Source organism: Adelges cooleyi, unplaced genomic scaffold (assembly GCF_023614345.1).
Source record: "Adelges cooleyi isolate 19-005CV unplaced genomic scaffold, UGA_ACOO_1.1 ACOO_flye_CR_arks_rails_tigmint_CR_PRNA_651, whole genome shotgun sequence".
Lineage (NCBI taxonomy): Eukaryota > Metazoa > Arthropoda > Insecta > Hemiptera > Adelgidae > Adelges > Adelges cooleyi.
In genome coordinates, this window is record NW_026096352.1 from 8,301,272 (window position 1) to 8,325,183 (window position 23,912).

At 30.7% G+C, this 23,912-nt stretch overlaps 1 protein-coding gene across 2 annotated transcripts; it reads right to left on the reverse strand.

Annotated features, from left to right (window-relative positions):
- Window positions 1–2,672: 2,672 nt before the first annotated feature.
- LOC126844372 (tau-tubulin kinase homolog Asator) lies at window positions 2,673–23,375 on the reverse strand. 2 transcript variants are annotated; one of them, XM_050582518.1, is made up of 20 exons: window positions 22,885–23,375; window positions 19,288–19,418; window positions 17,927–18,074; window positions 13,640–13,854; window positions 13,387–13,557; window positions 13,127–13,312; window positions 11,306–11,587; window positions 10,965–11,118; window positions 10,648–10,866; window positions 9,211–9,432; window positions 9,023–9,144; window positions 8,781–8,953; window positions 8,577–8,715; window positions 8,327–8,498; window positions 6,742–6,891; window positions 5,508–5,649; window positions 5,336–5,443; window positions 4,995–5,255; window positions 4,344–4,523; window positions 2,673–4,270 (listed from the first exon to the last, which is right to left on the reverse strand). In XM_050582518.1, the coding sequence occupies exons 2-20, from the start codon at window positions 19,342–19,344 to the stop codon at window positions 4,222–4,224; spliced, it is 3,150 nt and encodes a 1,049-aa protein (XP_050438475.1). In that variant the 5' UTR covers window positions 19,345–19,418; window positions 22,885–23,375; the 3' UTR covers window positions 2,673–4,221. The 2 variants fall into 2 exon arrangements, with proteins under 2 accessions (XP_050438475.1, XP_050438476.1); XM_050582519.1 differs by lacking the exon at window positions 6,742–6,891 and having other exon boundaries at window positions 22,885–23,374.
- Between the last annotated feature and the right edge of the window lie 537 nt (window positions 23,376–23,912).

Genomic DNA, 23,912 nt, shown 5'->3' on the forward strand with positions numbered 1-23,912 from the left:
TATGTGTACATTATTTGTATGTTAAAAAAACCATTTTTAAGTTGATTTCACGCGTCTGGTTTTATTTTACGTAAAGCTGTTTTGTAAAACAAGTTAGTCTATGTTTTATGTAATCCATTGTTGTGTCCAGAATGTTATCTTTAATACACAAAATATGGGATAGCTATTATCCAGGTATTCTAGATTCACAATAAACTGTTGACACAACGAGTATAGAGCCTATACTTAAAAGGCCAAAGCCTTAAGGTTTTAAAACATTGAAAGTATGCCAATGTCAGGCAGTGGATAAGAAATAACAAAAAATGAGTGTTTTATAGATGAGAATATTATCACTTGTCATGATAAAGACATAAGTGCATAAGTGCATAAAATGCATAACATTTTTTTATGTCTGGACCGACGATACTTCTTAAACCACTAAACTAATTTTTTCATATAGCAACGTTGTAGATCAGAAATCATATCTGAAATTAGTAATAACTTATTAGAAATAGAAATCATATCTGTATTAGTCAAACAGTTACCCCTTCAAAATAAAGACACTCCCAAAAAATGTGCCCATAATTTAACTTTAACCACAGCGCGCTATACAGTTTTAAAAAATAGTAGACTTAAATTTAAATTTGTATGGAATATTATTTAGATACAGTACTTACTTCTGAAAAAAATATACACCCTTGATCTTTGGAGTGGTAACTTTGTCTATTTAAATTTTTTGAGCATTGTTTTGGTACGAGGTCTGAAAATTAGATTGAAATTAGATTTAGAGTGAGGCTATAATATGTACGTACAGTTTTCTCAAAATGTGTAGTCAAACTTTTTTTTTTATTAAGGAGATACTATAAACAATTTGGAAAATTATACATTGCCTGTAGTAAATTTTTAGCTAACCACCCTAATAGAGTAAATGAACGGGCATCAGCAGTGTTTTAATATAAATGTAGCCTCGCTAACAATACGCTCGAGTGGTCCAATTGTTTTAAAAGTAATTGGAAAGGTTTGGAGAGGCTTTTTCCTAAATGGTATAACAACTTTTATTTTACACTAGGATGAAGTGAGATAACGGAAATTGTATGTGACAAATGCAATTATATAATTTTAAGCGAAATAAACATTTTGTTTTGTTTTTACTTAAACATACTTTAGCACCAAGAGTTTAAACCATTAAATATTAGTATTACTAAGATATTATATTATTATATATACTATATTAATTCATTATTAAATGAACTTAAAAAGTTCATTTGGCGCACTTGTTTCGTCCCATTAAATTGCAGTTACCCCCCTTCGCCTATTATAATAAGCTTTTAAAGTATTCAAAAAAATCCCGTTAAAATGGATGACTGCGATTTGATTTGTTAAGAAGGGACTGACCGAAGATTTAAAAAAAAATATTGTGGCATCTATCATCTAGTAAAGGTACTAAAAAGTTGAAATAATTTGAGTTTTTTGAAATTCTGTAGAGGTCAATTCTTTAGTCCCTCGCCTTTAGCTCCCTTTTTAAATAATATGAATAGGTTATACTAAATATATATACATATATTATATTATAATAAAGGGGGAGTAATCAAGTGGGGTTGCACCAAGTATTAAATGAGCTTTCAACAAAAAGTTTTTTATTGCAAGGTGTTTTATGGTACCTTTAAGGACACCAGTACGAAGCATACATTCTAGTGTCAATAAAGTAAATTATATATTTTTACCAGGTTTATACTACACATAAAACACCACGGTGTAGGTATTAGAAAAATATTATACAAGGTTTTCCTCGATTCATTTGGGTTTCAGTCGGAGGTATGCTTAGAACTACTTACTAGATACTTTCTGAAATATCAAAATGATAAGTAGTCTTAGTTCAAGGCCAGCTGCGGCATTGTGCCTCGAGTCGACTCAATGAGTTTTATTCATTTGAGTTAAACAAACATATTTAATTAAAATAATATAGGCAATCTTTCAATTTGTGTAAAATAATAAAAACATTATAAATCAAAAAACAGAAGTGTTTTATTTCTTATAATCTCAACATGAGGCTATTAACTTTATTTTCATTAATAAATATGAATATTTGTATATAATATATATTAGGCAAGTGTAGTGTTTCTAAATGTTATCTAAAACTTTAAATGATGTTCGTGAGAACATTTAAAACCGCATTCTGAAGTTAAGTTCAAATAAATCAAGTGTATAACTAATTTGTTTAAAAATGACTATACAAACAAAACACAATAAAAAATTAAGGTATTTATAAAAAAATGTTAATCGAATGTGAAAGGCAAGGGATACATAAACACAAACATATTGTAATTGCTTGATTCAGTCGTACAGCTATTGAACTTAAATAAAATTAACAGTGTACAAACAATTTTGAATATTTTTCTAAAAAAAAAATATATTTAAATATACTGTAGTATGTTGTTTTTATTAAAGATTAAGAAAGACAAATAAAAGGTATTATAATTCAAACTTATTATCGGGAAAATCCTTTTTGATGGAAAATATAACTAGTTAAATTTCAATTAAATACAATATAAATGTTTCGTTATGGTAAAAAAAAAAAAAAAAAAACTAATCAAAAAGTTAATAAAAAAAATTAATTAAAATTCAGACATAATGAGTATAATAAGTAAGCACCACAACTACACATATTAATGACTAAATTGAAAAAATGACTAGATTTTATTGGTAATTATTATTATCATACAATATTTAATTCTAAACATACAAATATTTTACATCCTATGTACAATAGTAATATATAAATGGATATATAAATAAACAAAAACCACAAATCATTTTCGTAATAAGTTTTGATAAAATACACGCAAACAAAATTAAGTTTTGTCTTAGACGATTACACACGTTTTTTTCGAATTATTTAGCTCCGAAGTATTTAATGTTTTAGTAATTTTTAAGAACTGTTTTGAAATATTTTGGTTAGTTTTGAATTTAGCTGCTTCAGTCTTTTAATACTAACTTATTTCGAAAATGTAGTTACTTTACTTAGTTTAGTTTTGTAATATTAAAATATACAATGAATCGCTCATAAAGTAGTAGATTATTTACTAGACATAGTTCAACAATTGCTTTCACACATTGAAATATATATATATTTTGTAAATTTTTTTTTTTTGCTGTTTTGAACTGGGACGTTGTTATATGTGTGTGTAATTAAATTTAAGATTTATAACTTTTTAAAAAGCTAATAGCATAGATATATAAGTTAACATAATAGGAAATTGAATGAGAATTATATAGGAACTTAAAAATTTCATACTAGCTGCTTTTTAACATTATCTCTCTTTAATGTAAAAAAAAATAATAAACTAAGTTATAGATGTAAAGAGATCTTCTGTTATAGAGCAAAAATTTCATAGCGATTCATAGTAAAACATTCAGAGGGTAATCTATTAATTATTTCCATGTTATCAATAAAGATAGGCAAGACCTTAGAATATATCTACCTTTATCACAGCCTTAGTGGGTTGTTGACAATATATTCAAATAAATTAGATAGGTACGATGAATAAATAAAAAAACCAATTGGATTGCGTAATTTATAAGACATGTACAGATTTGACAACGCTTGGAAAAAAAAAGGGCATGGAGCTAACAAGGTTACTTTAAATATAGCAATAATAAAAACAGATGCAAAATGATATTTTCCATGTTATATAGTTAATATTAATTTAAGAACTATTGTACTTAATAAAATTACGACATAATACTTTTAAAATCACACGAGTTATTTAAGTATTGAAATACAATTTTATCTTGGCTAAAAAAGAAACAAAAATAGTAATCCATTTATATTAACTGAGTGAATAGCGCACTAAAATATCTAATATAAGTGGTAAAATGTAAATTACACTCAAATTGCGTAACTATAAATAGAACATAGATAAATATGAAGTGAAAAACGCAATAAGAAAATAAGGCTTAGAGGAAACAAACTTGGCCTTTATATTATGTGGATTAAACTGAATTATTCACTTATGCCAAAAAAAAAAAAAAGTATTTATACACACATATTATATATTATGTTGTAAATTAAATTGTGTACATATAATTGGTTATATATTGAATTTGATTCATAAATAAGATTTTCGTATAATATTAAGAAGATTGATAACATTTTTAAGTTCATAGAAAATAAATAAGTTGTCATTTTCAAGGAAAAAAAGAATATAAGTATCTAACACATGACGTATATTATAATAGTTTTTAATCCCTAGCAAACTCAGTAGGTTTATAAATTTGATACCGACGACATCTGTCAAGTTAATATAGGTAAATAATTAATATATTTCACACTAACTAAAAAATTTAATTTCTATTTATCTTACCTAGCGTTACTTTCGACAAGTGGTTGAACATCTGATGAATACATACTCGGAGGTGGTATAAGGGTAGGAGATGATAAAATATCAGTCTCATAATTTCGTTCAAGACTTCTACTGGATGATCCGGACAATGGTCTGAAACTTGAAAACACTCCACTACTATCATCCTGGCTACCAGAGAATCTGAATTTTAAAAAAAATGTTTAATAAAAATTAATACTAATTAAAAAAAAAATTAATTTATGCTAAACCCGGTCTAATGATCATTAATAACTGTATTTACTTTATTTTATTCATAAGTAAATATAAGCTAAAACAGTTCAGTTTTCGAGAATTTTGCATCTATTAGAACATTTATTGTGCTTCGAAAAATAGTAGTTTGACACCCTCTTAATAATCAAAATGAATAATATAAAATCTATAGAGCTAAGCTAAGGGCAAAGCAAGCTCACATTTTAATGTTCAGGACTTGGGAGTATTAGAATGTGTTATAAAAACAGGTTATCTAAAACGAACAATTGAATAGATTTTTAAAATCACGTTAATTGTTTTTGACAATATAACTCGATTATTTGATAAAATTATTATTTGAATAATTAATTAGAAACAACTGTAGTAATAACTATTATTTAATATATGATTTGGATTTTGTACCTTGATCTATAAAACGAATCTCTAGATCTTCGTATTTGAGGCCTTTGGAATCTTAAATTTAATTGAGACGGATCTGTGACATATTTATCTTGATTTTGTCTACGTCGCCTCAGGCCGGGTGTATATTGGTCATCAATTTCATCATGTGCTCTAGGTGGTTTACTACGAACATCGGTGAGTACATTTTGACCTCGGTTTTTCAATATTGGGTCCGGTAACTTATTTCCATTATTACTGACTATACTAGATTTAGATTCATCGCTGTAAAAAAAATTGTTGTAATGAATTTTATACTTATTAAAAAAAATCTCCTTCTCGGTTGCCATAATAAAATTAAGTACCTATAAACAGGTAGATTTGTTTCAGTGCCATCCGATGATTTAAAATTGACTGGAAGAGGAATTTTACTATTTTTGTTGAGTAGTATTGCCTGTGGTGGTTTTTTGTTCCTTAAAAAAGTAATTAAAATTATTTGTTAAGTATTATAATAAATTATATACTTTACATATTTACCTGCTATGGTCAGGCATTCTATTGTTTGGGTCAGAGGATGAATATGATTTTAGGCTAATGTTAGACAACTCATTTTCTTCAAAATGTTTGCCATTCAAATTCATTAGGTCACTGTTTCTATTTCTTGACCATTTTCGGTGAGCTGTAAGTACATTTATAATATTAAATTATGTGTTTTCTATTTATTGTTATAATTATAAATAGGGTGAAGGAAGATATTTTCGTGGCATAAGCAATTTTGTGATATAGTTTGTTTGATCGTATCGCGTAATTCCCTATTAGAAAATTGTCTTGAAAATAACTGTTATTTTAACAATCAGTGTGATTTTCAAGACAATTTTCTAATAGGGAATTACGCGATACGATCAAACAAACTATATCACGAAATTGCTTATGCCACGAAAATACCTTCCTTCACCCTACTAATTTACTATTCGAATATGTGTATCACAATATCTAATACATTTTCATAGAAATGTATGTTAAATTGTAGTTGTATTTTAAAGAAAATTGGCGTAAAAATACAATTAAATTATAGTTAGTACCTACTACAGTTAAAATTATTCATTATTATTAATTTTTTGGGGTTAGGCAAAGAAAAAGTATATTAATTAGTAGAAATATTTTTCAATTGCACAAATAGTACTTTTTTAATTATAATAATCATTATGTAAAAGCCTTAAACATTTTAATTGTAAAAAAGGGGGGACTATAGGTATTACAGGAATTTAGTGCCTTATCATGTTTAAAAAAAAACAATATTTTTTTTAATTTTTACTTAATGAATAATTAGTTTTAAGTTATTACCAGTAAACTAACTAACAACTATTTTTGTGAAGTATTTATAATGGTAAATATATATGATGCTTATTTTTAATATCACCAAACTGTTTAAAGATCTAGTGAATTTCCTCAACATTTTAATTATATTATTATGATCATATGTGCTGCGATGGTTTCCCGTTTCTTCCTGCACCAGTGGGTGGCAATTTCTCTCTCCAAACAGTTGCCCAGTGAGAGAATTGACCAGCCACCGAGATTCGAACAACAACAAGTGTGTAAAAGCACTGCCATGTTAATCCTATCGGCTATGAAGCTACATATCCATGTTAGTCATGCTTGATTAATGCACAAGAGTAGGTTAGAAAAATGGAATGTAAATATAATGTTATAACATTAATCGGTTAAAAGGCATTAATGAAATTTCAAAAATAAGTTTACTGCTAAAACAGACCTTCATCATTTTCTTCATTGTTTTCTGGTGTTGATTTAATATTCATTGCATCATAATTATTATCATTACCATTCACATGACGATCAATAACTCTGATTTCCAACTTTCCTGACACAGTCTCCATTGGACAATTTTCAGAGTCATCGTTTCCTAGTTATGCCATAATTTTTTGAAATTCATTCGAACTTATTTAAACCTACTCTTTTTATATAAATAGTGGTCAACTGATTATGTGACTTTTTTTGTGAATGACAATCGATAGATCGTAAATTGAGATAGATATAGTCAATAATTATAACTGCATAATGTCTTTATAATTAAACTTAATAACTAAGTTATAAATTACTATGTTAATAATAAAAATGTTAGCATGAAAAAAACCAATAACTTTAAAACTGAAAACTATGTGTGGTAAATACCCTTCCCCTTCCATACTCCTATTTTTGTAAACATCACTTTTTTTTTTATATTGGATACACTACCAAATACTTTTTCCTGATCTTTCCAATTCTCAGTAGTACATTCATGTAACCGTCATTAATTACAGTGTAAAATTTCATTCTTATAAAAATATAAAAATATTTAAAATATTCACTTTTAATAATTTTTTTTTAATCACTACCTAAATCACACTAAAATATAATTTCTATAAAACAAATTTGAAAATATCATTATTAAGAAATTGTGTTCACAATCATACAATAACAATTGCCACACATCAGTTAACCACTACCTTTTGTTGTGCTATTAATTGACCTGTATGTATTAACAATTACACCCTATATGCCAACTGAATGATAATTTAAACAATAGTGAATAAACTCAAGTAATTTAAAATAGCTTCAAACTTAAGTATGCTTAGCTTTTAAAATTTATCTGTAACAACTGTGAATAAGTGTGTAAGTCGATTACAGTGATTTTACAGGGGAGTGATTTTAAACTGACCAGCTGCCATAAATCAGCATGTAATAATCATGAACTCGCATCTCTCTCAAGGTTTTCTTGTTGGTCCAACGAGTTAGACATTTATTGAAGGTGTGCTAGGCGCTTCAGACTACTTCCTTTCGTACTTAGTCAATTTTGACCAAAATTCGACTTCCACACTTATTCACAGTTGTTACAGATACAATATTTATAAATATTTGTATAAATGTTCATCAAGTATGACTAATTACGGAAAAAATCAAAGAAAATAATTTGTCTTATTAATCTTAAGTTTGAACAAACTGTAATAATAAAAGTTTAATTTAATTTACTAATTTTAGGTTAAAAAAAATAATTTTTATCAAGTAGAAAACTGTACATTTAATAAACTAGACTTGACAAAAAATAATTCGGAGGTATTATAAAATATGTTACTTAATAATTCATATAAAGTTTTTGATAATGGATATCAAAGAAAAAAAATACTAATTTATACATATATTTTTAACTAAATTAATGTGATTATTCGCAAATTTGTTGAATATTTTTCAATAGTCAATAATGATTAACATTGACTGATAAATTGTTTGTTTTAATTTTAACTTTAATTTTGAACACAGTAACAAATTAAAATCTCAAAAATATTGAATAAAGCACTGACCATTTTTAAGAGATTCATCGGCATATAATTTTCCCGATATTTCATCAGCGTCATTGGAAGATCTGGTAGTGTTAGTGGTAACTTGCAGAGAAGGAACTTTTAATTTCATTTTAGTTTGTCGTATCAATTGTGTGTGCAAATCTTTTTTAGGAATAACGCTCAAACTTATGTTCTATAAACCATTTACAACATATCACACAATTATTTTCATTTTCTCAAACTACACACAAGTTAGTAGCTTGGTACTTACAGCTATACTAATGGATCTTTGTAAATGTTTTGTATTATTTTTGTACGAGTTTCTCATGGCTATATTTCTACTTGTATCAAGTTCATAAACTACATCATCAAATACCGCTTCTTGCAGCCAAGGTGGTTCGAGATTAGTTCTTAATAAAAATGTAATTCAGTTAGAAATTATTTTATATGAATTTTTTTCATATTATGTATGTACCTTATTTTAGAGGCTATTTGTATTTCGCTCCATGCTCGTGATAAAACAGAATTATGCAATAAACTATCTTGATATTTTGCAAGACATTGCATTAACTGATCTCTTCCAATAATCTTATCGGGTGTTTTACACGAACTATTAGGATGATAATAGGAATTGTTGTCCTTTCCACTCTATAGTTGAAAATAAAACTCTAGTGAGAAACTGTGTTGCTATTAAAAAATATATATATTCTTACATACCATTGAAGTACCATGTAAGCTTAATCGATGTTCGGGGCTTTGTAGATTTTCCCCTTTCCATTCGTTGTCAGTTTCTTCAGAATCGTCAAACTGTGACTTCCACTGCGACATTAGAGTTAGACCTTTGAAATATTCTTTTAATTAATACTTAAGAAAAAAAAAGGAATCACACGCTAACTAGCATTTACCTCCTCCACCTCCTCTTGTGACTTGTTGCATAGCAGATATGTTATCATCGTCAATGACAGCAAATTGTGTATATGTTACATCCCTGGTTGTAGTAGTAGACGATTTTAAGGCTTGTCTATTAGACGTAGGCTGACGTCTGGCAAAATGTAAGCTGCGCTGCTCTTTCTTTACTTGATTCGAAACATTATCTGCCTCGACCACAGGAGAACTTGATGTGGGAACTAAAATTAGTAAAATAAAATTTTTAAAAAAAACATTTACAGCTGAAAACATAATTTTTAAAGTCATTTTCAATCATTGTATACAAACATTTATATTTTAGATTAATTTATAGCACTCCCTACCAAATAAGTAGAGCTCTGAGTGTGTGTGGGGAGGGCGTGGACTATGACTGTTTTACAGTGTTGTAGGAACTGAACGCCAGTGGCGGATCAAACGGTCGTTAAGTCGGCAAATGCCGAGAGGGCCCTCTCCTAAATTGTGTACTGGGGCCCCTAAATTAAATTTTTTTTAATTTTAATTTTGACAAAAAAAAAATATATATATATATTGCAAATTGGAATACCACCTACTGTTGATTACAACAAATATTACTTATAATTATAAGCAATGCTACTCAATGTATGAACTATGAATTTAAATCAATTTGGCTGCATGACAATCTCTTGTAAAATTATATAATATCATACATAGTACCTACCATTTTGGGTTTTCCCATACATTTAAAATTAAAATACACAAATTTCTGTTCACTAGACATTCGTGAGTTTATGACTAGTAAAATCTGTTATTTTAATTAATTTATTCCAACACGAAAATTTTCAGTAAAACAAAGATTTGATTCGGAGGCACAAAAAAGAACAAAAAAAAAGTTAACTTCTTGTAGCATCTAGTGAATGTCTAAAACAAACAAAACTGACATTTACATACAACACTAATACAATAAATAATATATCCGCAATGAATTCTGAGATCAATGAGACCATTGATGAAATAAATTCAAATAATGAAATAATTGAACAAAATGTGTAAGTTTGATATTTTAGATCACCCAATCACCGTAATGTCATCAGACAAAGCTTGTTATTTGAAAATTACAAATGAGTTGTCACAATCCATACTAAAACTCATTGATATGAACGATCTTATCAACAAGTTCTCCAAGGCTAAAGTTTGCATAGGTTTTAACTATAATTTTTAAATTTTATTTTATATACCTACTGTTAATTTTGTTTTATTTGTAAAAATGATGTATTTTTTTTTTTTTTAATAAGAAAAATTTGTTATTATAAAATGGGGGTAAGTATATTAATGATACATTTTGTACGAGGCCCCTCTTACGGATTTGCCTACTTTATTTGAACCTATAAATTCGCAACATTTTATACTACTAATACTTAGGAGACTCCATTCAATATTGTACTTTATATTAATACCTTTAGTAGCTTCTTGAGTTGTCAGTACTGATGTTGATGTGACCAAATTGCCTATTTCAGAATTTACAACAGGTTCAACACTCAAAGGTAGATTACCAGGATCTACCATACAATTTGTTGTTTGTGATGAATTACGCTTTGATGATTCTAAGATCTCAGTCTCTCTTTCTAATCCAGGCATTGAAACTGCTCTGCGTTGCACTGCTTTCTTTGGTGAACCTAAAATAAATGTTTCATGATGAATTTACTCAAACATTATTTAAGTTGGAATATCACGATTGCTTTATAGATATAATTTTTTATAATCAAAACTTTACTTTTAGGAACAGGCAAATGGTTTAGTGGAGGACCAGAGGTTGCACTGTAGTTTTTATTAGTAGTCGAAACTCTGTTAGATCCTGAATTATTTATATCACCATCATGTTTATGAACTCGCCGATATACTATATTATTTTCACATTGCACTTTTTCCTATTAAGACAAATGCAAGTTGTAAATCATTATTACTGTAATAATACGTCTGTTTCGCAGTGTGCATGAATCAAACTAGATACCTCTATTGTCAAGTTTGACCCCCTATAACACTGCACCACCACGTAGGTCAATCTATAATAATTAATGTTTTTACCATAGATTTGACATAATTAATATTGATTACTTTTTTATTTTCTGGAACATCCTCATGATCATTATCTAAAGCTGTTGAAATAGCGAGCTGATTGTTAAGTTCACCACCATAAGAAGTACAAGTCATTGGCCGAGATATCACAGCAGGGGTAGTGTTGTTTGTATGAACACTAACTGTAACTGCTGGTTGAACAATTTCTGAAGGTTTTTCCCAATCAAATGGATCAGATTCTTTAACTCCCCGACGTTTCATACATCGTTCAAAAAGACTCGTTAGCATAGAATAATCAGGTTTGTCCCCATATTCTAGAGACTAAAAGTAAAAATTAATTAATGATGGCTTCTAACAACTTAGATTCGCCTCTCTTTTTTCTATATACTTTGCGTCTGTCTTCAAACCTGTCAATTCATCCCATCTTTCTGACTACTTTTTTAAGCTACCTTACTCTCTTCCATCTGTCACTTTTCTCCTGATGATGTTCTTACCACTATTTATAAATTGAAACTTGTTTTTTATAATGGGCCTGATGGAATCTCAGCTTACCTACTCTATCAATGTAGTTTCTCTTTATTCTTTCCTTTATTTCTTCTATTCAGAAAGTATATGGAAAGTATTTTTCCATTAGTTTGGAAAATCTGCTCCATCACTCGAGTTCTTTAATTCTTAAATATTATCCTTTATCTATTTCACCTTACGTCGCTAAAATATTTGAATCTTTTGTCTATAATTATGTGAGCCTAAATAAAATCATATTCTTATCCCGCAGCCGCATGTGTTCCGGTCAGAGAACAGTACTACTACGAGTTGTGTGTCATTCTCTTCCTATAACTCTAGGGTTTCTATAATCAAAGATCTTGGCATTTATTACTCCTGTACTACCCTTTTAGCCGCCATATGGATGTTATCATAGGTAGAGCTCTAAAAGTCTTAGTTCTTCTCATAGCGTAATACGAAGCTCTTTAGTTAAGGAAATTGTCTTTGGTCTTTGTATTTCCCTCTTTTTCAATCCATTCTAAGTATGGGGTTGTTGTTTGGCATCCTTATCTGGCTAAGGATCAAATACGTCTTGAGTGTGTCTAACATACATTTTTAACTTAAGCTGCTTACATACTTTAATTACCTCCACTGCAACATGAAAACTCCTATATTAGCCATATTCTTAATTAAACTTTTTTATCGTCCCATCGTAATAATGCCGACTCAATTTATTAATGCTCTCCTCAATAATTCTTTAGATGCTCTTGACGACCTTCTCTCCAGTGTTTTATTCCAAGATCCTTCACACATCACTAGAAATCTAACTCCTTTTCATATTCCTATTCATTTTACTTCCTATAGTCATAAATCATAATCATCCAATTCACAGAATGTTCAGATCAGCGAATCTAGTGTGACCTTTATGGCTTTATCGATACATCACTTACTGTAAATTTGTATTTATTATTATCACAATATTATATTATTATTTCTATATTTATTATTTATATTTGTCTTATCTTATGTTTAAATGTATTAGTATATTAACTATTGAACTTTATAACAGTTAATTGGCGTTAATACTCAAAATAAATAATAATAAATAAATAATAATTTTGAACATTTAGAATTTTGAAAACAGCTTCTAATTTATCTATGTAAGGTCATCTCTGCCCCTTTCTAGGGAAAAGTTTCTGGACGAATTCGCTATCCGGGATGGGTTGTTAGGCCATCACCGGAGAGAGAAATGGCGGCTTATATTCACACTGACACTTTACACACTCTGTCACTCATCTTCTAATATAATATTATATTAAAGAATATATATAATAAAAATTGTGAGTTCATAAAAACGTTATAAAAATAGGTAACAACCTGAATGTGGTCTAAAAATTGTTTCAAATCAGATGGGAGATGTTTAAGAAGTGAACGATGATCATAGTTTTCTTTCATTACACCAACTTGTTCTTTGTCTTTGATTTTTCGCCATGGTAATTGTCCGTTAACAAATTCAGCTAGCATATAAAATAGCGACCACAGATCATCATGTCTTCCCATTTCCTTAAAAATTATCACAAATTAAAATGTAAATATAAGAAATACCAATTCATTTATAATAATAATAAATAATATACTTTATTTTTATGAGCATTTAATGAAGCATATCTAACAGTGCCCCGAAAACCAGCTGCTGTTCTAGGAGTTCTGATTTCACCACTAGATGTAGTAAATTGCCTAGCTAAGCCATAGTCCAACATAAAGACACAACGACAATTTTGATGAAGTCTTCCAACTGCGAAGTTAGACTAATGATATTTGAAACAATATTAAAATTTGAATTAGAACAAAAATTTACAATATGAAATATTTATTAAAGTATGAACTTACTGGTTTGATGTCTCTATGTAAAAATCCAACTTCGTGTATACTTTCAATAGCTTTCAGAATTTGATGTCCTAATCTCAGTGTAGTAGATAGTGAAAATGCACCTCTTGGTTGGGCTCTTCTCAATTCTGCTAAATTTTTTCCTTGTAACTGCATTACAACATAGTTGAAACGCTCGTTTCGTCCACAACCAATGAAGCGGCACACATGTTCCTTTCCTAATAAATAATTTCAATAATATATCAATAAATTAATATTGTAAATTTAATTTAAACATTTTTCTAGCTTGAATAATTATTACCAACTCTTGTGTAACATTATCACATAAAATACTTGACACTTTTCTCCACTTAATCCAACAAAACTTAATCCTATGTTTCATATCCTCATCAAAGCCACTATTCTTTTGTACTTAAAACTCTCAACTTCACCTACTACGTCACGCCTTATTGTTATTACTTATCTTATTCCGACAACCTCGTTCTCTCCTCCAAACTCATATACTCTATTTATTTTGTTCTACACAAATACTTCATACATATCTTCAATTAAACTAATATAATCGTTCTTTGAACCTATAAAAACCATAAATAGGTTTTTCCTCTTCTCTCTAACCTTTTCTACATACTGTCTCACACACAACACTGGTTCAATCGTCAATTTTCCTGGCATAAATCCACACTGCTTTTTAGATATTGATGTCTCATTTCAAATAATTTTTCCCCAAATTTTCATACTATGTGTTGTATATTGTTATATTTATAATATGGTTATTCAGATAACACTAATTAATGTGTACGCAGTGGGGACTGTTCACGGCGTACGCTAATATTGAAAATAATTACTTGTCATTGCTGTTATAGCGTTTCATAATAAACTTCTTTTATTAATCCTAAAGTTGAGTTGTATTCTTCAACAATTAAGTATACAACAAATTGGCGACGAAGATTTAATTTTTTTTTTTGTTTGTTGCTAGTATATAACATATTTTATATACATATTGTTAGTAAAAAATATTAAAAAAAAAAAAAACCGAACTCGTTTAACATGACACAATCATCACGCAACGACGGAGCACCATCGACGTCAGTAAGGACCATCTACTTGCAAGTCATCGGCACTCCGGAAATTGTTGATTAAGAGACGAATGTAAAGATATATTTCGCTCGGCTAAAGAACTTTTTCGCCGCCAACGGCATCACAAAGGAGAGTAAGAAGAGGGCAATTTTGCTATCCTCGATTTCGGAGGACGTGCATAAAATTCTGTTCAGTCTGTGTTTGCCCGAGGACCCCGACGGTAAGACTTTTGAGTCGTTATCGGTCATACTGCAAAATCACTATGAGGCAAAAAAAATTGTATTTTGCCGCCCGCCACCAGTTTTACCTAGCTCGTAAAAACCACGATGAAAGTGTGGTCCAGTGGGGCGCTCGCGTACGCAAACTTGCGTCTAAATGCGGTTTTGGGCCAGAGCTGGAGGTAGTAGTGCGAGACGTATTCGTTGTTGGAATGGGATCCGGCAAGATCCAGGATCGATTACTGGAAGAGGATGCGTCAGTAGCATCAACCACGCTGGTTAAGCTGATGGAGGTGGCGACCACGAAGGAGGCCAACATCAACGCGAGTAAAGAGTGGTCAAGGGAAACGACCAGTGCGCTCCACTTCACCAAACAGAAAGGGAGTCAAGTATACACGACACCGAAGCGAAATGGAGTTAAGCTGACAAGTGGACATCACCAGAATGGGGCCACGAGTAACCAAGCCAACGGGAAAGGGAAGTGCCAAGTATGCGGCCGTTCCAACCACGACACCGGATCATGCAGGTTTAAACATTATTCTTGTAATGTGGGTAGCGGGGTAGTAGGTCATTTGGCCCCTATGTGCAAAGCTAGGGGTACACAAAATAAAGGTACTAAGTATAAGGCGCAATATAAGTTTTTAACGGTAAAGGAGCGGTCAGGCGATCACGATTCTTGCGTAGATTTAATCGATTCTTTTTTTGTACTTAATGATATTTCCTGAGATAAGCTTAAAGTAGCCGCGTATCAAATTAATTTAGCTGTCGAAGGTAAACCTATAGGCTATAACCTTTGAAATTGATACCGGTTCTGTGCACAGTATTATTTCCGAATCGACGTTTAAATCATTAATAGGTCCAAAGGTAATTGTCACTAACGACGTCGAGTTATCAGATTACGTCGGCAATAGAATCACACCGATAGGTAAGGTAGCGCTCACCGTCACGTATAACAATAAAAAAGCCGACATATGGGTGTATATTGTTTAAAACGGGGGACCACCGTTACTCGGTAGAAATGATTTATCAACGCTCGGTATTAATAACGTGTTAAACTTAAAGTGTAATTTTACCGGCGCAGAGGATAGCGTTGAAACGGTTTTAAAAAAGTATCCAAACGTGTTCAGTGAGAAGCTGGGGATTTTTAATGGATACAAAATATCACTAAAAGTAAAACCGGGGATCACGCCAAAGTTTTTTAAACATCGTCTAGTTCCATTAGCATTAAGGGGAAAAGTTGAAACCGAGATAGAACGACTGTTGTCTATCAACGCTTTGATACCCGTCGACCACAGTGAATGGGCAACTCCCGTAGTTCCAATATTGAAAGGGGACGGTAGTGTCAGGCTGTGCGGAGACTTTAAAATTACCATAAATCCCGTGTTAATCAGTACGGAATATCCCCTGCCCAAGATAGAACACCTTTACGCCAGAATAGCGGGCGCGAGATATTTTTCTAAAATAGACTTGAAGGACGCTTATCAGCAGTTGGTACTCGACGATAATTCACGCGCGTTAACGACCATAAATACGATTAAAGGTTTATTTAGGTACACACGCGTTCCGTTCGGTTTAAAATCATCGGCGGGTGAATTTCAGAAAGCAATTGAAAGTATCACAAAAAAAATAGAGGGAGTGGAAGTGTTCATTGATGATATCATAGTATCGGGTAAAACGGTGCCTGAACACAACGCACGTTTGGACCAACTTTTAAAAGCACTCGGCTCAGCAGGGCTAAAAGTAAGAGAGCGTAAGTGTAGTTTTTTGCAGACAGCGGTGGAATATCTAGGTCATAAAATAGACAGACAAGGTTTGCATACCTTAGATAAACACACAACCGCGATTAAGGAGGCAGCGGCGCCTCAGAACCGGTCCGATTTAAAAAGCTTCCTCGGGTTGGTAACATATTATACTAAATTCGTTAAAAACGCGGCACGGATTCTAAAACCATTGTACGACCTTTTAAAAGCGGGGGCAAAATGGTCTTGGTCCAAAGAAGCGGGCGACGCGTTTGATAATATCAAATCAATATTGTCGTCTAAGCCCGTACTTAACCACTACGATCCGTCGGTACCAATTAAATTAATGGTGGACGCAAGTTCGATTGCGGTCGGCGCGGTAATCGCACAGGTATACGGCAACGCTGAAAAACCAGTAGCTTATGCTTCGCGTGTGTTGTCAGAAAGGGAACGTAAATACCCGCAAATCGAAAAAGAGGGATTAGCGATTATATACGGCGTTCAAAAGTTTTACGACTACTTGTACGCACGCAGATTTACCCTAGTTACCGATCACAAACCGCTCTACCACATTTTTGGGGAAAAGAAAGGTATACCGGTTTACGCGGCAAATAGACAAAGGGGAGAGGTGTTGTATATTGTTATATTGTTATATTTTTAATATGGTTATTCAGATAACACTAATTAATGTGTACGCAGTGGGGACTGTTCACGGCGTACGCTAATATTGAAAATAATTACTTGTCATTGCTGTTATAGCGTTTCATAATAAACGTCTTTTATCAATCCTAAAGTTGAGCTGTATTCTTCAACAATTAAGTATACAACACTATGACTCATCAATTTTATTCTTCTATAAATATAGAGACTACAACTCTTTTTTCACTTGTATGGCATTTCCCTTCTACTAGCACTTTTAACAAAAAACATCCAACCAGTCTATGCTTACACCCTTAACATTTCCCACATTTCCACTGGTACTCTATCTGGTCTTCTCGCTTTTTTCTTTTCCGTGGATCTCACAGCCAATCACACATCTTCCGCTCACTAAATTTACCAAATGGCTATTTTTTAATCTTCTTTATAAACTCTTTTTCTTTGTCTCCTATTAATTCCCATCATCAATCCTCAACCCCTTTCTTTTTTGTTCTTTATATTTTTTATGCACTCTCTTCTCACTATACCAAAACTCTAAAACCATTCACCTATGATGTGGTAAATCTTTTAATTAATAATACATTCATCTTTTAATTTACCTTGCAGTTTTTTTAAGACAGCTACCTCCATTTTTAAAACTTGCTTAGGTTGACGAGCTGATTCTACTTTTAATGCTATAAGTTCTTTAGTAACTAGATCTTGTCCTTCATAGATTTCTCCAAATCCACCACCACCGATTTTTCTAGCCTATAAAGTAAATAAATAACATAATTTACATATAGTATATCTTTCAATGAAAGAAATGAAAAAACAAATATTGCTTTAATGTATTTAAAAACCACAAGTTATCAATATACTTGATAAGTATTTGTAAACTACATTAAAAAAAAATTATTACATATTAATTTTTATCTCAGAAGTATACATCTAAAATCTTTCTGTTGTCTGGCTGGTTTTGAAAATTATTAAATTAGTGTTTGATTATGTAATCGTGGGACTAATTTTAATTACAGTCTAAATATAATTTAAAAAATAGTATACTCGTACTAAAAAATGAATAACTTTAAAACTTGTTACTACATGGAAAAATTATTACTACATTTATTTTTCTCTTTAATTATTTGATTCCAAATTATGAGTACTCTAATTACTCGGTCAATAAAGCTGTTGTTGCTTTTGGGTAACATCCAACATTCATATTTCACTATATTATTATTTGGTCTATTAAGAGAATTTTATACTAAACAATAAATTTATGTTCATTACACCCACTAAAAAAATTAATTTAATAAGTGAGTATTGTTTATTTTATTACCTAAATGTCATATGCTCATATAAAACTATTTCAGGGATATGTGTAGTTATGTACCAAAGTAATAACAAAAATGAGTTATTATGTAACTAGTGATAAGGGTGTATCACTCATTTTATATCCAATAACTGCAGTCTGCTTGTGTGTTAATAACAACTATTCTGTATTAATATTATTAGCTTTATTCACTGTTTGTAACAATAAAATGTTTAAGCAAACATAAAAAAAAAAATACAGTATAATAATTAAAAAATGGAATATATAGAGTCAATATTTAACGTTTATATTGTACACAAATTAATATACATTTTAAGGTTATGCACGTGAAGTTACAAGAATATATTATCAGACGTGCTTTCTACACATACTAGAAACATTAAAGATTTTGAATGTATATAGCTGCCAATTATGATACTATTAAAAGTTAGAAATATTAGTTGGTAAATTCGTACTTATGAGCATTTTATTAAACTGCTCATTACAATTAACGCATTCGCTAACAATGTAAGAAAAATAACTTAATAGAAATGTTTTGTTTTAGTGTTGTTGAAAGAAATATAAATAAAAAACTTGGATAGTGTTGACAAGATGTACAATTGAGATTATTAATAGACAGTTAAACGAGTGGGAGACAAAATGTTTACTTACCACCTTCCACCTTTCCTTCACTATGTGCCCTGGTTGCAACAGATCTTCGGAAGACATTGTATATATTTTTAAATAGCGGTTACAATTTATTCCACTTTCAACAATTATTCTTCAGCAATATTGAACCACAACTATAAGCAAAAAAAAAAAATCATATATTTAAAAATTTATTTTTTAAAAAAAGGATCAAATTACTACATTATTTTCAATGAATTGTAATAACTAATTTAATGTTAATTAATATTAATGCATCATATTCTATCCTAAATGATAACTACTTTAATATATTCTATTGTTTAAAAAGAAATTGTTTTACCTACATACTTAGAAATAATATATACATATATATATTGGGGAAATTTAATGTACAATTATAGAAGTAATTTTATTTCAGAAATATTTATAAAAAACAATGACAAAATTATAATTTATATTTAATCATAATTAACACTTAAAATGTAATCCACTCACATATTTAAATTTACTTAACACAAGTGTAGTGTCATAAGTTGAGCAATCAAATTCTCCAACTCGAGTTATATTTTTCTTAGAGTAAAATGTTTTATAACATTGTGTTGAACTAATTAGAACCTTACTACCATTGCCTAATTTATAATGAAAATTATAATTTGATTAAGAATCATTTTATACAGTAGACTATTAATTATTATTATTATTATTAACTAGAACTCCTTTTTAAATCTTGGCTAGTGTATAAATAAATTCAGTGAAGAAATATGGACATTTTTTTTTGGATATTGGCCCACAAGCGCTGGTTATAACTTGTTTTTTTTAATAAATGTGTTTTCTCTAATCTGAAATTTTCCAGGAAACTAATTTAAGTTAAAAAAAATACATACATAATAATTAAAAACATATACATGATGTACCCTATGGTATATGTTTGAGGCTGTTAGACATATCATGGTACATTTTTTTTGTAAATATTATTTATGAGAAACTCCAATATAAGAATAACTTTATTTTGTGTGTACAAACTTAATAAATAGGAAGAACATATAAGTATATAAATAGGAATTTTTTTTAGATATTTTTAATACCTATGTTTATTTATAATGTAGTTGTTGAACATGGAATCTTATGTTCTTTATTCAATTTGTTTCTTCAACAAAAATACAATATAAAAGTTATGTTGGTATTACTTTACTTTGACTCATAGACTAATATAAAATACATGTTTTTTGTATTATCTTTAGAAACAAACATAATTGGATGCCATTCAATTGCAAGACATAGAAAAATACACAATATATACCTATTCACCATAGTTTAAAAATAATGATTTAAATCTTTTGAGGTTACCTACAAAAAAATAAAAATACGGGTCACTATACTTATTAGTCTGTTTTCAATATTAATTGTTGTAAGAATGGTCTATTTTTTTGTTTTGGTCAACACTTGACCAGTTTGTTTTTAATTTTGTCATCTTATATATGAACCGTATAGTTGGTAATGGATGTAAATGAATTATTGATTGAATACTATTAAGGTAGTAAAAATGACTACGAAAATAGTGCTAACATCATATAAAATGATTAAGAATAATTATTTTTTATGTAGAATATTTCCTACAAACTAGATGGATCTCCAACTTTTTATTTAATAAATAAAAATAATAAATATCTAAGGTTAAAAAAATAAAACAAGTTATAACTATGCTGCATTAGTACTCTACTTTTCTAGCAGCAATTGACAATAGTATTTCTACTAAAAATTAATTAAAAGTTAAATAGTAAAAATTGAAAGTGTTGCTGAAATTGATACTACATAAGTCAGTCAAAAAGTTTTAATGGAGTTTTCTGTTTAAAACCCTCTCTATCATTAATTCCAATGGCTAGTGTGGCTACCAAACATTTTCATAGCCGCTCTTACCAGGTAATATTATTCAATAGTATGAACCATAGATCTTATACTAATAGACAGAGCACCCAGGTGCCCGATGGGTTGGGGGCAGGTGCTGTAGTCTGTTGTTGTAAATACATAATTATATACATATGTATTACCAATCGAGATTCGAATGCGCATGTGCGAAGATCACTTAAGTAGTGACTTGGTCAAGACTAACAGTGTTCTCACATCTCTCTGCTGGAACTTATGCGTGCTTCATCTATTAGAATAAGGTCTATGGTATGAAGACATTTTTTAAATATTTGTAATTCTAATGCCCCCCCCCACCAGAGTTTGTAATAATTGTGATATTCTCATAATATGTAAATTTAATAACACCGATACATTACACAAAAAATGTTGGCCAACACTAATTTTTAGCTGGTATTAAAGAGGTAGTACACTAAATTAAGGATATAAAGAGGAAGTAACTTTGTATTTTAAATTAAGTAGTGGTAATAATAGTACAGTAACTATTTTTTATGTAGTAGCATCATGGTGGTTGGTACAAAAAATAAGTAGTGTCTTGACCATCATATATATCAAATCGCATAGAATAATGATTAATAAAAACATAATGCTTAGTTGATGTTTTATTAAAAGCAAACTAGAAATTTCTAACAAAATACATATTATACTTTTATCATAAAAAAAAAGTTTAAAGTTTCAATAAATTAATTACATGAACTATTACAATAAGTACTCTATTATATATTAAGAAGTCAACTGTATTATGTGGAGCTAGTTTTTTCCCTCAGTAGAATATAAATAAAAGGACCCTTATTTTATAGTCTACATAAATCAACTGTAGTTATGAAAACATATTGTTATTTTCAAAGGTGAGGGCATAACTGTAAATAACCAAAGGGATTGCAATGGTATTACAAACAGTGAAATAACCATAAGGCAACGTATGAGGTTGTCAGTATGAGTGTTTCATTTATCTAAAATGTTTTAATTTGTAGCTAATAATTTCAGTTGATTTTCCATTATATAATTTATACTGGTAATAGCTATATATGGTTTTCTTATGATCTTTCTAGCATTGCCTAAAAAAGTATTATCTAATTTGATGATCTCTTTAGTGTATCTTCTTCTTAAAATCGCCTAAGTAAGAAATATATTCCACAAACAATATACTTAACAAAGTTTTACCTACAAGTCTCGTCTATCAATAGACAACATTAATATTTATTTTACTGTAAATAGGCATCATAATTTTTAACGTAAAATATTACTATAGTAAAACAATGAAAATATTATTCAAAATGATTTTCTAGTTCGAGAGTTTGTGAAATGTTAAACATACTATGATATATTAAATACGGTTAACATAACTAAGTAAACAGTCCACAGGTAATTTGGTTAAAATATTCTCTTAGTTCAAACTGTTATGCAAACCGTTGGGTATCTTTGGGTACACCATAACACAAAACGTTTGTGCGAATGTACACATTAGCGCAAACAAAAACGCATATAATCGACAAATGTTTGCAAAAATTTTGCACAATAGTGTGGACCTGGCTTAATAGTGTACATTTTTTAATTCCCCCAGATGTCTACTGCAGTTAAGTGAGGTCAGAGGTGTCGTACATGAAATCAATAGGTCAGTGTTCTTTACAACACTCGGGCAAAAACTGCTATCCTCGTAGAGGAACCAACATTTAAAAATATTGTACGAGTACTCACGATGAACGTTACGGCTGGACGGGTGCACAGCGACGGACGTTGATTTTACAGTTTACAGAGACGGCCGCGCAGACGGCGTGACGGCTGACGGACCAGACACCGCGACAGCCTTTAGAACCGTGAACGATATGCGATTGCCGTTACGCTCGTACGACATGACTTTGGCGTTGTATGGCAACGGCAAATAAAAATCTAGCACTCGATATTATTAGTGTGATATTATACTTCAAGTAATATTATGCGTGCGAAACGACTATTATTATTGATCGCTCGTCGGACGTCCAACGGAAATCGGCGCGCGGTGTCGGATTGCACTATCGTCACCGCCGTCAACACGTAACCGTATTTTGACTAGACAGCTGCAGGTAGTGGAGCTTGTGTGTGTGTGTGTGCGGTAGATAAAAATTGCGTCGGTCGGTGAGTGGAGAGTCGCCGCTGGAGAGTGTGCCGCCAGCCGCGGTCATTGATTATGTCGGATATCCTCGGTTAAACACGGCCAGTGCCAGTGCGGGTTATCAGTTATACCGTACAACAAAAACATTATGATATTATATACGTTTTGTGCTTAATCAGCTGTTGCCCCAATTTTATGGCCGCGGCAAAGGGTCGGCGGAGCAAGCGAGACAGACTGATGGGGTCGGTCGACGGACTTTGTTGTGGGCGTGGGCCGCCATAAAAAGAAAGGGCGATAGCACGATCGGCGGTCTGAACGGGGCGGTGACACGTTTGCCTGCTGACCCGCCCTTCGACACCGAAAAACGTTTTTAGGTTAGGTTCATTATGCGCGATTAACGTTTTCGGCTATATGGACAATTCGCGTTTCAGCCACCGACCCCGTTAACCGTGTACGTCAATCGTACACATTTTTATTTTTTAACATAGATAATAAGTAATAACTAATGTCTAATGACATTATTATTTTTTTGCCATTATGTCTCGACTGCACCACAGAATAGATATATTTAATCTATTCTGAGATTGCACTATGCAGTCAAGAGTTTGCACACTGCACAGGCCATAGATGTACT

Coding starts and splice junctions, on each gene's coding strand:
- LOC126844372 (XM_050582518.1), bottom strand. CDS start 19,344: ATGTCTTCCGAAGATCTGTTGCAACCAGGGCACATAGTGAAGGAAAGG. Junction 18,075..19,287: donor TGAAGGAAAGGTGGAAGGTG/GTAAGTAAACAT, acceptor TTTACTTTATAG/GCTAGAAAAATCGGTGGTGG. Junction 6,892..8,326: donor CGATGAATCTCTTAAAAATG/GTCAGTGCTTTA, acceptor TGGCATAACTAG/GAAACGATGACTCTGAAAAT.